This window comes from Brachyhypopomus gauderio, chromosome 5 (assembly GCF_052324685.1).
Source record: "Brachyhypopomus gauderio isolate BG-103 chromosome 5, BGAUD_0.2, whole genome shotgun sequence".
Lineage (NCBI taxonomy): Eukaryota > Metazoa > Chordata > Actinopteri > Gymnotiformes > Hypopomidae > Brachyhypopomus > Brachyhypopomus gauderio.
Window position 1 is genome coordinate 25,465,603 of NC_135215.1, and position 14,311 is coordinate 25,479,913.

Sequence of the window (14,311 nt, forward strand, 5' to 3'; positions counted from 1 at the left end):
GTAAGGAAACTTCAAAATTATGCAAAACAACGTGTTTATTCCGTTGTCCTGTAGGTGGCAATATGCTTGTTTTCCCTTTATATCAAATTCAATAGAAGAAGAAAAACCTCTTAGTTGCTTCCAAAGGAGCAGGCGTAGTTAGCGTAGCTAGCTTGTTTTTGTGTTTTTTAAAGAACAGACTAGGATTGATTGAGTTCGGTCAGCTCAGACTCTTTCTTAACAAAATGATAGCAAGTTGTTTGGGATGACAGGGGTATGTTATGCTGTTTTATGTGTTTGATTAAACAGTTCATAATATGATGTCATCCATTCATAACATCGTAACTAACTACAACACACCCATATCACCACAAGCTAGCTAGGCAGCTACGGTAGTTGCATTGGTAAACTAGCAGATGGTAACCGTGGCTATAAAGTTCACCTAACGTCGTTGCGTTGCATCTGTATAGCTAGCTCGTTATAACTGTATAACTAGCTTAGTTAGCTAACTCACAATCTTAGCTACATTAGGTAACTAGCAAGCTAGCTAGCTAACTGTCAAACTTCGTATTTTCGCTAAGCTAAGCTTCTTTTGTTAGTTAGGAGTTGTCCGTGGCTTGTCAGTGCTTCGTTCTCAATAAATGACACAATTTTGAAGGAATGTTTAATTTCTGTGTAACGTACACGTTTAATCATAGTGATTTAGAAAGTGACAGAATCTTGAAGCAAAGCTTTGCTCTCAATCACATCTTTTAGCCACTTTTCACGGAACCTCGTTTTTCCTGGGACATGTATAGTCCGGTTTGATTCGATTTGATAGTGGACGTCCACAGGCTGCGTTTGTGGTCTGATCTTGGAGAGTATAATGACAAAGTAGACCGATGCTGTGCTTTTAGGAATGGGGTTGCGATAGGTGGGGATGCTCCACTGGGCTTTGTAATGGTACTGTTTCTGGAAGTCTAGTTCGGTTTCCTGGATAAACTCAGTGCTGCACATCCAGCTCGGGTGCATCTCCCAAGTCCCCATGTAGTCCTTGATTAGTTTTTCCCCCAGCTCGACTGTAAAGTCTTTGGACGTGACCCAGTCGATGTTCCAGTCAGACTGTTTCCTCTCTGACTTAGATAAGCAGGTCAACATGTTGTGTGCACCATCCAAAACACTATTAACCAATTCTAATGATTTAAGCTCCAGCTGTTTGTCGGCCGGTGTGGTTTCCATTATGGTTACGATGTGTTTTGTCTGGATTATTTGGTAAAAGTTGTTTATAAAACGGTCGAGGTTTGTCTGTTTTAGTTAGCTAATGTTGTTGCAAGTTTCCTTGGCGACCAATACTCGGAAACTATTTCCGGGTTTTCGCTCGCGCCCAGTGTCTAATTCGGGAATTGTCTAGAATGTAACACTATTTTCTGATTGTTTAGAATATATTTTCCTTGTTCCTTTCCTTATATTTTCCTTTTTCTGGACTTTACATTCATCATGCAAAATAAGTGCGTCGGAGCCTGTTATTTTTCTTCTACTTATTAATGTTTTAATCTTTTTAGGCGGATTTAAGAATGAGCAATACTGCTTCATACAAACACACAGACTTCCTCTGCAGAAGTCAACAAGCCAAAGCTAACCACTACATACATGAAGGCTGTGGAAATTGGAAGGCTATGTATTGATGATCTAAAATCCCCACTTTAATACTGGAGTTCACCACAGTGGCCTCACCGCATGTCGCGCATCAAGAGCACACTGACCTCTGTCTCCAAAGCCATTAGTGGGACAGTGAACACAGAGCTCCTCTCCAAGATAACACGCATCCGCCCCAGCGCTGCCTCCCTGCGCAAGACCATGCAGGTCAAAGTGGAGTACCCCGAGTCTGAATCCGGTGTGGTTGTGAATGTGGCAGCACCCAAAGAGGAAGTGGACAGCAAAGACATCAGCGGAGATGCCCTCAAACTATCTGTTAGTCCAGCCATGCCCCCAGGGGTCGTGTCCACGGCAGTAGCCAAACAGATGCGGCAACATTTCCAGCCAGCGGCTTTCACCGTGGACATGGATGAGACCTGTAGCCAGTTGAATGAGCATGTCAACACATACTTTGGGAGCCAAGATGAAAACAGGCCTCAACAAAGGGTCAGAGACGCCACAATGCTTCCAAGCATGACTCACTATGCTGAGACAAAGGAAAATGGGCCTATGCCACAGCCTGTGGCTCAGAAAATTGACCCAGACCCACCCACCACACCGAGTCTCCCAACCACAGGGAGCACATTGCCAGTTATCCCGACTACAGAGAAAAAAGGCATCAGCCAGTACTTGTCTTACAAGAGGCCAAACATGCAAGCTTTTATGGGAAATTACATTGCCCCACTGGTTCCCAAGTTCAGGGCTGATTCCACTGATAAGGACAAGGCCCCTGATGTGGGCAAGGTTCAGAACTCGGAGCATGCAGAGACCAAGGCGCTGGAGGAGGAAAAGGCCCAAACTGTGCTCTCCCAGAAGGAAAAGGTATCACAGCCCAGAGTAAATTAAAAAGCTTACCAAAGACATTATAGTGAGCTTGATGATCTTTGGCTTTATTAACAGTTGTAAAATAGCAATTACATAAGACACCCTGCTGGATTGTGCACTAAGAAATTATTGTTATATTTTGATAGGGGTGAATATAAAATTATGATCAATTAGTAGGTGAGTTCCACTTAAGCCTAATTGCTATTCTAAATGTATGCATTGTCCATACACAACAGCAATAAATTGTTGAATTATATATAGGTTACAGACCAGAAAGTAAATAGGTTAGCTCACTGGGAGTGATGGTGCACCCAACCCCTTCAGCGCTTACATGTATCATCTGTGGTGTTGTCTAGCTATCATAATGCAGTAGTCTATTGGCTTGGCAACAGTAAAACTTTAGCAGACTTAGCAACAGGCAAAACAGAACCAGCAAAGAGATGTTTGATTTACCAATGAGCAAACTAGATTTAGAAACAGCAACTTGCACTGTATTCACGCACATATATTTTTGAGTGTCACAAGAAATCTGTTCCTAAAATAAATGTTTTTAGCTTTGGGTACTAAAACATAGTGATGATTGTGGATGTGGGTAATAACCACTGTCAAATTAAATTTATTCACTCCAAGCCATGGATTATACCATGTAGCTCTGTCTGCTTCACTTGAGGTGGTTCTCTGCTTTTGCAGTCCTACATTAAAGTCATTTATAACAGTGTTCCTCATGGCCCAGTGTTTGAGTCTGTTGTAGTAGACATTTCTTGCTCTATCCCAGCTACCAGTATGCCTCAAGCAAGTATTGAATGTTCTTAATGGCTTGATTCAGGCATGCCGGGAGCTTAGAGAAAAATTGTGAACTGGGTTAAGAAACTGCTTTTTGCTACAGTCCTACTAAATGCTTCTTTCTAACTAGCAGAAAATAGTGCACTATTTCCTTGTTTGCTGATTTGATTGAGCATAGCTGGGTATTGTCTCTTATGAAGTGCACAGTTTAGATGTGAGTGAACCCTTGTCAGATGTGAGCAAGTAGTACCCTCTTGTCTAACCGGCATATTTTGTGACTGGCATCTAGATCAGAGCACGTGTGGGTGTGGATAATAAGACCAGAGCACTGGTCCAGAGTATAAGGAAAGTCACCAAAATGAAGATCACCATCCACAGGGTGGAAGAGCTCAGCTACCACCTGTTGGAGTTCCCTGAGACCAGAGGGGTGGCTGTCACCGTAAGTCTGAGTGTCTTCCTGTAAATGTATGACTGTGTCTGTGTATCTCACTGGTTCATTATGAATCATCATTATTATCATCACAGTCTCTCACTTTTCCCACCTCCTTTCCCCATTCTGTCTCTTCCCACTTGCTCATCTCAGGAGAGAGTTATCCCATGTCTGCTACGCTTGCGTCAGATGCAGGACTCTGATCTGCAGGCTGCGGTGAGGCAGGCTCTGGCTCTAGTGGGCTACACTGACCCTGTCAAGGGCAGGGGCATCCGCGTCCTCTCCATCGATGGTGGAGGGACAAGGTATGGGAGTCCAGACACTAGTTCATAGGATATGCTGGCACCAATGTTTTCAGGCCTGAGGTTTTCCTCGGACCTGGATCAGGTAGTAGTAAAGGAGTCCTTCTGAAGTGTATATCTGATGTTTCCCTACTGTTCTTCACTTAGGGGACTTGTTGCACTGCAGACTTTGCACAGGCTGGAGAGCCTCACTGGGAAGCCCATCTATCAGTTGTTTGATTACATCTGTGGAGTCAGCACAGGTACAGAGCTGGAGATGTCTTACTATGACCCTCACCAGTTTTTGAACTTGATGTAAACTACACAAATGATTCTGTCAGTGGTGCAGGTAATACATAACATGGAGTCTGAAGTAGAGGACAATCCGAATGTATTAGCATCAACAAATGTCCTTATTAGTAGATCATTGCCAATCAGAATCAAATCCATGGAGAAACCAAACACAACAACCTTGTAAGAAAAGAGAAAACTCTTTGTGAAAGGCCCCTGTTTGTAGCTGTCAGTGAACTACTGTGGCTCCTGAGCAGGTGCCATCCTGGCCTTCATGCTGGGCGTGTACCGCATCCCTCTGCCTGAGTGTGAGGAGCTCTACAGGAAGCTGGGCTCCGACGTCTTCAAGCAGAACCTGATCGTCGGCACAGTGAAAATGGGCTGGAGCCACGCCTTCTACGACAGCCAGATCTGGGAGGACATCCTCAAGTGAGACAACTAAGCACTGTTCTTTGTCCACAATGTACAGTCACGTGAGGGCAGTGCTGTCAGCACCATCACATGATACAGAAATAGGGGATTCTGCAATGAGTTAAAAATATTAAGATCACACGTTTTACTTTCCAATCCTACAGGGAGAGATTGGGGCATAGTATTATGATTGAAACCGCCAAAGACTCAGATTGTCCAAAGGTGAGTTTCATTTAGACCCCCGGTTGACAGTCCTTGTCCTGTTGAACCAGCGCAGTTGATTTATGCCTTCATCCTCCAGGTGGCAGCAGTGAGCACCATAGTAAACAGAGGGCTGCCATTGAAGGCTTATGTCTTCAGGAACTACAGCTTCCTTCCAGGGGTACGCTTCCATTATCTAGGCGGCTGTCAGCATATGATGTGGCAGGCAATCCGAGCTTCATCTGCAGCCCCAGGATACTTCCAGGAGTATGTGCTTGGGAACGACCTGCACCAGGTACACATGCCATTGGTTTGAAAATTCATGCTAGTACTATTAATTAGGCCTTGATTATATTGACAGAAAAAAAGATGTATCTTTGTCAACATCTAGTGAATCTGTTATTTTTCCTTTGAGATCTGAAATATCGTCCAGTGCAGGCTCAAACATATACCAAAGTCAAAGTTCGGATGTCAAAGTCATAGTTCACTTTATACAGCTACAGTATATAGCTAGTGAGTAACTGAGTTTGACCTATTGGTTCTGTGTGTGTCATCATGGTACATCATGGCCCATAACCCAGCGAATCAGAGCAGAGCTCAATTATTCATGAGTTCATCAAAAAAAGGGCAGGGAAAAATACTAATTTCATTCTATGTCAAATTATAGGGTTGTAAACAGGCCTTTAAAACCTCATCTGGACAATTTAAAAATACTGAATAGATGCATTCTGTGGCACATTTATGTCATACATATACATAGATCTAAATAGATTTTACATGTCTGATTTTAATGGTTCACAGAGTGTACCAAGTCAGAGTGGTTTCACTTGAGGCCTGGACAGTGCCATGTTTGTTTGTTTTTCTTTTTTTGTCGTCAATTGATATTCTCTGCACTGCTCTGTAATACAGTGCAGGAAGAGATCAGCATGTAACTCTTCTATAAACTGGCAGTTACATTATGATATTATGGCAGTTCAATTACTTCCAGGGATTCCAGGGAAAATGTATTTAATAAATCACTTATTAATGATTACTTAATAATATTAAATTTAGCCATCAGTTCAAGTTAATATCAGGCCACAGTTGGATTGATTTGGCTGACTAAGCTCACAGTGACTCACAGGGATTCCATGCAGGAGATGGTCTTTGGCTGTCTCTGAGCTGGACCCTGTCAGGGATACCTGGGTGACCACATTGATTTCGCAGACAAACTAAAGAGTTTGCTGCACTTTCTTGAGAGCGAAATGAACAAAGATAGAATGAACCTGACAAAAAAACAAAAAACAAAAAATTTCCTTGTTGTTCCAAACTTGACCAGCTTGACCGTCCCCACTCTGCAAATTTGAAGTGAACACAAAAGCAATCACTGCCGTAGACAGTGCAGCAGAACACCACAGTCACTTGGCAGACCTTAGATCAGGCAGCCTCTACCTGAGGGACTTCAGCAGACAGTAGCTCAGACTGACCCTAGATCAGGCAGCCTCTACCTGAGGGACTTCAGCAGACAGTAGCTCAGACTGACCCTAGATCAGGCAGCCTCTACCTGAGGGACTTCAGCAGACAGTAGCTCAGACTGACCCTAGATCAGGCAGCCTCTACCTGAGGGACTTCAGCAGACAGTAGCTCAGACTGACCCTAGATCAGGCAGCCTCTACCTGAGGGACTTCAGCAGACAGTAGCTCAGACTGACCCTAGATCAGGCAGCCTCTACCTGAGGGACTTCAGCAGACAGTAGCTCAGACTGACCCTAGATCAGGCAGCCTCTACGTGAGGGACTTCAGCAGACAGTAGCTCAGACAGACCCTAGATCAGGCAGCCTCTACCTGAGGGACTTCAGCAGACAGTAGCTCAGACTGACCCTAGATCAGGCAGCCTCTACCTGAGGGACTTCAGCAGACAGTAGCTCAGATTGACCCTAGATCAGGCAGCCTCTACCTGAGGGACTTCAGCAGACAGTAGCTCAGACAAACCCTAGCTCACGGACTGGTATCGTAACTACTCTGTGTGTAACGTGCAGCAAAGATGGCAGGACATGTGAAGGGTGAGAGTGACAAGCTCTTAAACAGCGAAGGGTGAGAGTGACAAGAAATGAGCAACAGGTGTAGGGAATTAACTAATAATAAGGAGATAATGAGGAAGGCAGTGACTGAGCCGGAGTGGGCGTGTCCCTCACAGGCTGGGGCCCGGTGCATCCTGACATTTATAATTAAAGACTAATTGCAAAGTTACGTTGTTGACCAGACAGTTCTTGATTGTTAAATAATTTGTGAACTGTGAACAAGACATTAAAAGACTTACACACACAGCATAGCATTACAGCACTTATTTGTGGTGGATCTATGGTAGGAAAGCAATTAATGTTACATATTGATCATTCTTGCTAAAGAAATCAATACAAAGGTGTTCTTGGCATCCTTAAAATGCACCCAGAGAATTTTGTCAGTTCAAATCTGATGGACTTTTGGAAACATAAATTCTAACGTGTGTCGGTAGCAGACCCTGGGATAGTCAGGGCAAGGGTCCACATTACAATCTGGTTTACAACCTGAGCGCTCAGAGGGGAGTGGGAGAACATTGCCAGAGGGCAGTTAGCCTCAGGCCGAGTCATAAAACCAGACATAATCCTGTTAGTGGTATGAATGGCAGACACAATGATGCATCGGCATCTGGTTTCGCTGCTGTAACACCAGCTGAGTCGGCTTTGATTTACAGCTTGCGTGCTGGCTTGCTTGCCCGCCCAACATCTTCCGCATTTCAGAACAGTATTGAACTGCTCTCACTAAAGTTACAAATGGCCTCCTATTATCTGCTGATACGGGTGCCCTCTCTTTTGTTAATGGTTCTCCTTAATTGGCTCATCTCCTACATCTCAGATAGAAAACAGTTCATACTTATTCTACTCTCCTTTCTCAGGGGGTCAAAGGTTTAGTCTTTGGACCACTGCTGTTTGATAATGTCCTTCTGCGTGGTCATACGATTTATTTGAACTAGATTTTCATTTATATGCAGATGATTCCCAGATATACTTAAAGATGAAATCCATTAACAACCTGCTTCTCAGACGACCTGCCTATGAAGCATAATTTTCTCATGTTAAACAGGGACAAGGTCAAGCATATTCTCATTAACATAAAAAAATTACAACATTGCCAAAATTAGACCATCTCACATCCTGCTGCTGAAACTCTTATTTATGCCTTCACTTCCAGTCTTCTTGATTATTACACCCGTCTGCCCTCAGAATTAGCTCCTTCTTGCTTCAGAAACCTCAAATGTTTCACAAGTGAGCTGCATGTTTTCTAACACATCCCTGCTCATCTCAGCACATCACATCCATTTTACATAATTGCCATTGGTTCCTGGTTAAATATCGCACTCCTTTCAAAATTCTCCACCTTCATTCAAAGCTCTTAACAGTCTTGTTCCTGTCACAGTACGCCAGGCACCCAGCCATCAGGACACACCACACCCTCCCTGCTCCCAGTCTCCTGATTATTGATTACATGCAACTGTCTTTTGGTTGCTTTTTGTATCTCTCTCTCTTTAAAGCCCACAGGAACGCTCTTTGGATTGCTTCCTTGCTGCTGCACTAGACATCCCGAGTGTCTAAAAGAATGTAAAAAAGAGTGTCCAGCACACTTCTGTGCTTTATTTCGGCATTTTTACGTGAAACTCCAAATGTGCCCTTATGCCTCTGTCCCTCCTTGCACCCATCACAGTTCCCTCTTCTATCTGCTCTCCTTTAACCCTACAGACTCACCCATTCTCTCGGGTCCTCCTCTGCGGGCCTGTTAGCTCTCTTTTGGTTCTCTTTTATAGAACTCTTCCCGTCTCTGGAATTCACTCCCCTCAGAAGTCAGACCATCTCTTTCTACATTTCTCTTTTACCTAGTCTGATTGTGTGAATTATGTGTGACTTGTGTATTTGTGTGTTAACGGGCCGCCCAATGGAGGATGGGTTCCCCTTTGAGTCTTGGTTCTCCCAAGGTTTCTTCCTATTCCCCACCATCATAGGGAGTTTTTCCTCGCCACTGTCGCCTTTGGCTTGCTCATTAGGGTTCTGGACCCATAGTATTGTTAACCTTGTAAACCCTGTAAAGCTGCTTTGCGACAACTTGAGTTGTTAAAAGCGCTATACAAATAAACTTTGATTGATTGATTGATTGATTTCAACCGAACTTCAAAACACATCTGTTTCTGTTGCATTCAATCTCAAACCTACTCTGTTCCTCTCATGTCTATATGTCCCTCTCCTCAGATCATTATATAAATCTAACATAACTATAATTCACTCTATGAGTCAAATGAGAGTGAAGTCCTTGCACAGCACGAGGGGGCGACCCTGTTCCGCCTTGCCATGCTGTCGCCCCGGCAGACTCACGGCTGGGGGGGCCCTCAATGCGGCCGTTGTCTGGAAAGGGCACGGCGATAGGCAGCCGTGACACCAAATGAATGCTGCGATTCAGAAGCACCCTCTGCCTGAAGAGACGAGCACCCCCGGTGGAGAGGCCGGCCCCATTGATCTAGGGAAGTGGCGGGCACAGAACCGATGGTGCTGTGACACTAGGATGAGAGGGGATTGTCTGTGCTGGAGAGCCTGCTTGGCCTGTGGTGCATGTGGAAATATTTGCCTGGTTGCCAAGGCTGATGTGAAAGCATGGTGGGAACTCCTCGTGAATGGACGTAACAGCCATTTAGGGTTTTCTGTGGATTGGATGGTCCCTTTTTGAGAGAGCTAAGCAATACACAGATAACAAAGTGGCCCAGATATTTCTGTTTTTAGAGGTTTTCAAAAGCCCCGAGTTGAATCCCTGATGATAGAAGTGTGATCTGATTATTTTTTAATAACGTGTTTTCAGTAGTTTTTCAGGACCTCATTTAGTGGCTGCATGGACAAGTCATGTTGTCTATATGATCCCACTGCTGTGTGGACTGTACCACTACCACTATGCCCCAAACCTCTGAGATATGAAATTAGCTTGTTCTGTATTGATTCTTTGACATCAGGTTTTTGTTTGTTTTTAATGGAGGATTTTATCTTTTTCTTTGAATCCTTGGTGATGCAGGGTGACAGATGACTCAAAGGGAGGCTGGATCTGATGCACCTCAGGAGGTCTTCCCATGTCCACCCACAGCTTCCTGCCGCGTTCGTGTGCTCAGCATCACGCTGTTTATTCTAGGCTCTGTTTTTTAACCGAGGTCTTAACGCATCAGGCATTCCTTGGCTTCTCATCATATTCCTTCCAAGATGAACCTAGATGGCTCCCAGGCAAAACAGAACTTTGTGAATTAAGTGTCGTGGCAGACATGCAGGGTTCTTGTAACTCTTCTGTGGGCACTTTGTTTAGTCAGGTTTATTCAAAATGATTATGCCATTTGATTTTAATTGGAGAGTTGGGTGATAATATCCTGTGGTCTGAGGTGAAGTGAAATAAAACTGAAGAAACACAGTGTACTCTACAGAAATGTATAGGTGTCAGCTTTTTGTCGAACATCCTATTCGGCTAAGCTCTGTGTGAGATTTGTGGCTTTTCACCAGATAGATAATCAGCACCGCACATAATTCTTCGGTTTGCTTTGGATCTACCGCAGAGCTAAAGACATTTTTCTGTATGTACCGGTGGAACACAAATAATAGAATGTAGTCACTTTGTGGAGAGTGAGATATTAAGCTATAAAATATGTCCTCCCATGTATGTCATTAAGAGTTTGTGTGCCAGAATTGGATATGCACTTAGGCCTGTATGGTAGACTCCCTCTGTTTCCCATCTAAGTTTTTGTTTTTTCTTTTATATACAGCGTGAAAATAGCCCAGCAGGAGACATGCATGAGATGATGGATCGATCCAAGTGACCTTGAAAAGACAAAGCACCCCAAAGCCTGATTTGTAATAGTTACCAGTTCACTTATGCTTCTACCAAGGCTTTTACAGCAGGGTGTATGTGTGTGTGAATGAATAGATCTGTTTCCTTGCTTTATTTATAAGGTCTGTGTTAGAATGTTTTGCCCGCCAACTAAAAGTGTTATTTCTTTAGTTAAACAAAATGGTTTTTAATGTAATTGGAGATATTAAACAGTGACAGTGTGGAACAGAACAGATGATGGGAGGAAAGGATGAATCCCAGATCTTTTCCTTTGCTCTTCAACAGATCTTTTGCACGCCTTGTCCCACATGCACCCCTTGGCCCCTTTTGGGCTTCTGCTGATGGTCTGTTATTGTCTCTGTCATGGCTACATGGCTGTAGAGCTGTTCTGAATTGTACTGAGAGTAGCCCAACCCCTCTCTTGCAGTCCAGCCCCTCCCTTGCTGGCTGCACCCCATAGCCCCGCCCCCTCTCCTCACTCCTCCACATGCCCCACCTTCATAACTGGCATAACTGACTTGGCATAACCCATCATAACTGGCATAACTGACTTTGGAGGACAAGAGCTACCTGCCAATGCAGGTCTCCTATGGAGAAATCCAGTAGTGTAACGCAGCGCCTGTCACATGGCCTGCTCATGTCCAGGTACAGGGTAATGGTATAGTTTATGTACTACATCCGGTGATTCAGAACATATAGCAGCACTATTTGTCTGGTGTCCGTTTTCCAGCATTTTGTGTAAAGTCAAAAGATGACAGCGTCATGGTTATGAGCTGGGCCTCTGTCTACCTTTCTGTTGTTTGATGTGTGCAGGACGGCGGGTTGTTAATCAACAACCCAACGGCACTGGCCATCCATGAATGCAAGTGTCTGTGGCCCAACACGCCACTGCAATGCGTGGTGTCCCTCGGCACCGGCCGATACGAGCCCGCCAGTAAGAGTGCCACTGGTACCTCCACCAGCCTGAAGACAAAGCTCACCCATGTCATCAGCAGTGCCACGGACACCGAGGGTAAAGAACCCAGCTCTCCTCAACTCCTGTCATGGAATCTCCCATTAAGGCTGTTGATTCAGTTTTTTCATAATAGTTACGATTTCAGTAGATAGAGATATGCAGTTGAAATCAGACGTTTACATACACTATATATGGAGACACATATTCTTTATATTTCATATTGTTTATATTTCACACATGTATGCATACATGAACTTCCCTGCGCTCTTCTAGAGGTCCACACAATGCTAGACGCCCTCCTTCCCCCCGACACCTACTTCCGCTTCAATCCATACATGAGCGAGGACATCCCATTGGACGAGAGCCGGCGGGAGAGGCTCAACTTCCTGCAGGCAGAGGGCCAGCGCTACCTGGAGCGTAACGAGGCCAAACTGAAGAAGGCTGCTGGCGTACTGTCTCAGAACAAGAGCGCCATCCAGAGGCTGGCAGAGTGGTTGCAGCTTAAGGCCGACATGTATGACGGGCTCCCCTTCCACTCCAAACTGTAAACCTTGTCGAACTGGGGTCCACAAAGTCTTGCAACACCTGCTGTGCCATGTTCCAAAGATCACAGTTAAATCCCACATTGCACAAGCAGATGAGCCGAAAACCATGAACCAGTCAATGGATTGTCTCTGTGCAGCTCACCCCTGAGCAGTTGGTTTAGCAGTGGTCCAGTAGCCACTGTTTTATTGGTAAAACAGCAATTCTGTAGCAAAGCTGTTATTGCTGTTTCAATCATTCTCTCACTGGTCTCTGGTATGGCTTAGCCACAACAGTTGAAGGCACTTTTGGGGAAGTTATTGGTTTAATTAGACCATTAAAGAGCTTGAACTGAACTGAACACATGGGTTAATGAAAGGTTTCATGTCGACTGCATGGGAAAGCACTTTTTACTAATAGCATATTTTTACTTCCGTTTGTTTTCTTTGTGAACAAGTTCAGTTTCGTGCAGAAATTATCTTTTTTTTTTTTTTTTTTTTTTGGGGGGAGGGGGAGGGTAACTGTGTATGTGTACACTTGTTTCTCACCAAAACCCTTCACTGGTCAGTACTGTATGGCATGCACTGTAATTTTAAAAGCACTTGGATATTTTTTGTGATTGTGGGCTAAAACATTTCTTAATCCTCTAGTCTCGGTGGGATGATGATGAGTATGGGTCACGGTTATTATGAAATAGGGGGCGACTTTTAAATATTTAACATTGCTAAATGCCATCACACAGAACACTGTTGGGAGGGACTTTTAATACAGTTAAATTATCACCACAGGCTTCTCTATACTAAACCAATTACCTTAAATGGACCTTTTCAAAATGTCTATGTCGTATTTCAGATGATGAGTCAAAATGCAGGTACTTTAGTTTCATTCACTGGTTAAGTATGAATAGGGAAAACAAGAATTAAAGTGATCATGTTAACATTTATCATTATATGTAATAATGTTTTACAATTTACAGAAGTAAATTTTCCTCAAAGTGCTTTGATAAGAGCAACTTCAGATTCTAGAGACAAATAAATGACTCACTTCAGACTACAAGTGTGCATGTTATCTGTGTAAGTACTTAATCAAAACATATTGCTGAAAAATGTGTGTATACACATACACACACACACACAGTCGATTCCGGTCAATCGGACCACATCGGGACGCAATCATTTTGGTCCTAATAACCGGCTGGTCTGATTACACGAATATGCCTTATTGAACAAGACGGGACGTGCTATATATATATATATATATATATATATATATATATATATATATATATATATATATATATATATATATATATATATATATATATATATGTGATGTATTAACATGTAGTTATGACATTTTTTTTGCGGCACATGCGTATGGCGAAAGTACAGTACAAACGTTATGCATTGAGAAATTTATTTACAAATTCTTATAGGTCACGGTAGGCCGGTTCGACTCCACAGGGGACTTCACAACACTCCACCTCCCGTTCACTCCCTAGATCACAATCCCCCACCTACTGATCACTGCTCATCATTGCGTGCACCCATCACTAATTTCTGGTCGCCCTCTTTTATAAGCCCACAGGTCCTGCCTAATGTCGCTGTGCATTGCTTGGGCCTACCCGGACCTGCTGCTGCCCTCTGACGTTGCGCACTACTCGTTGACGGCCATGTTTGAGTGACTCTCTTCAGAGTTCAGAGCACTATCCACTCCTCTGATCCCTTGCATTTAACTACCATTAATTACCATTAGTTACCATTGTAATATCCATAGGGAGTTTACACTCACATTACTCAGTGCAGTATCATGTGTCTCAGCAAAATATTACTGCGCTGACTTTGGTGTTGATATAACACATTGGACCTACACCAGCAGATAACATTGATCACCAAATCATCACTGATTGTGGAAACTTCACACTATACCCCAATCAGCTTGGATTGTGCACCTCCCCACTCTTTCTCCAGACTCTGGGACCTTGATTTGCAAAATGAATGAAAGTACAAAATGATGAAAGCATTATTAACTTTCTTTTGAAAGCAACACCTTGAGAAATAGTCCAGTTCTTTTTCTCCTTGGCCCAGGTAAGAAG

The 14,311-nt window shown here is 43.7% G+C and overlaps 2 protein-coding genes across 2 annotated transcripts; one reads left to right on the forward strand and one right to left on the reverse strand.

The window, feature by feature from the left end:
* The first annotated feature begins 113 nt into the window (after positions 1 to 113).
* pnpla8 (patatin-like phospholipase domain containing 8) lies at positions 114 to 13,260 on the forward strand. Its single transcript, XM_077006711.1, has 10 exons — positions 114 to 253; positions 1,521 to 2,475; positions 3,551 to 3,700; positions 3,845 to 3,996; positions 4,141 to 4,235; positions 4,521 to 4,692; positions 4,839 to 4,896; positions 4,976 to 5,170; positions 11,553 to 11,751; positions 11,968 to 13,260. Exons 2-10 carry the CDS (start codon positions 1,696 to 1,698, stop codon positions 12,240 to 12,242), a joined length of 2,076 nt encoding a protein of 691 aa, XP_076862826.1. The 5' UTR covers positions 114 to 253; positions 1,521 to 1,695; the 3' UTR covers positions 12,243 to 13,260.
* On the reverse strand, positions 682 to 1,197 carry akap14 (A-kinase anchoring protein 14). Its single transcript, XM_077004629.1, has one exon. It carries the CDS (start codon positions 1,195 to 1,197, stop codon positions 682 to 684), a length of 516 nt encoding a protein of 171 aa, XP_076860744.1.
* Positions 13,261 to 14,311: the final 1,051 nt, after the last annotated feature.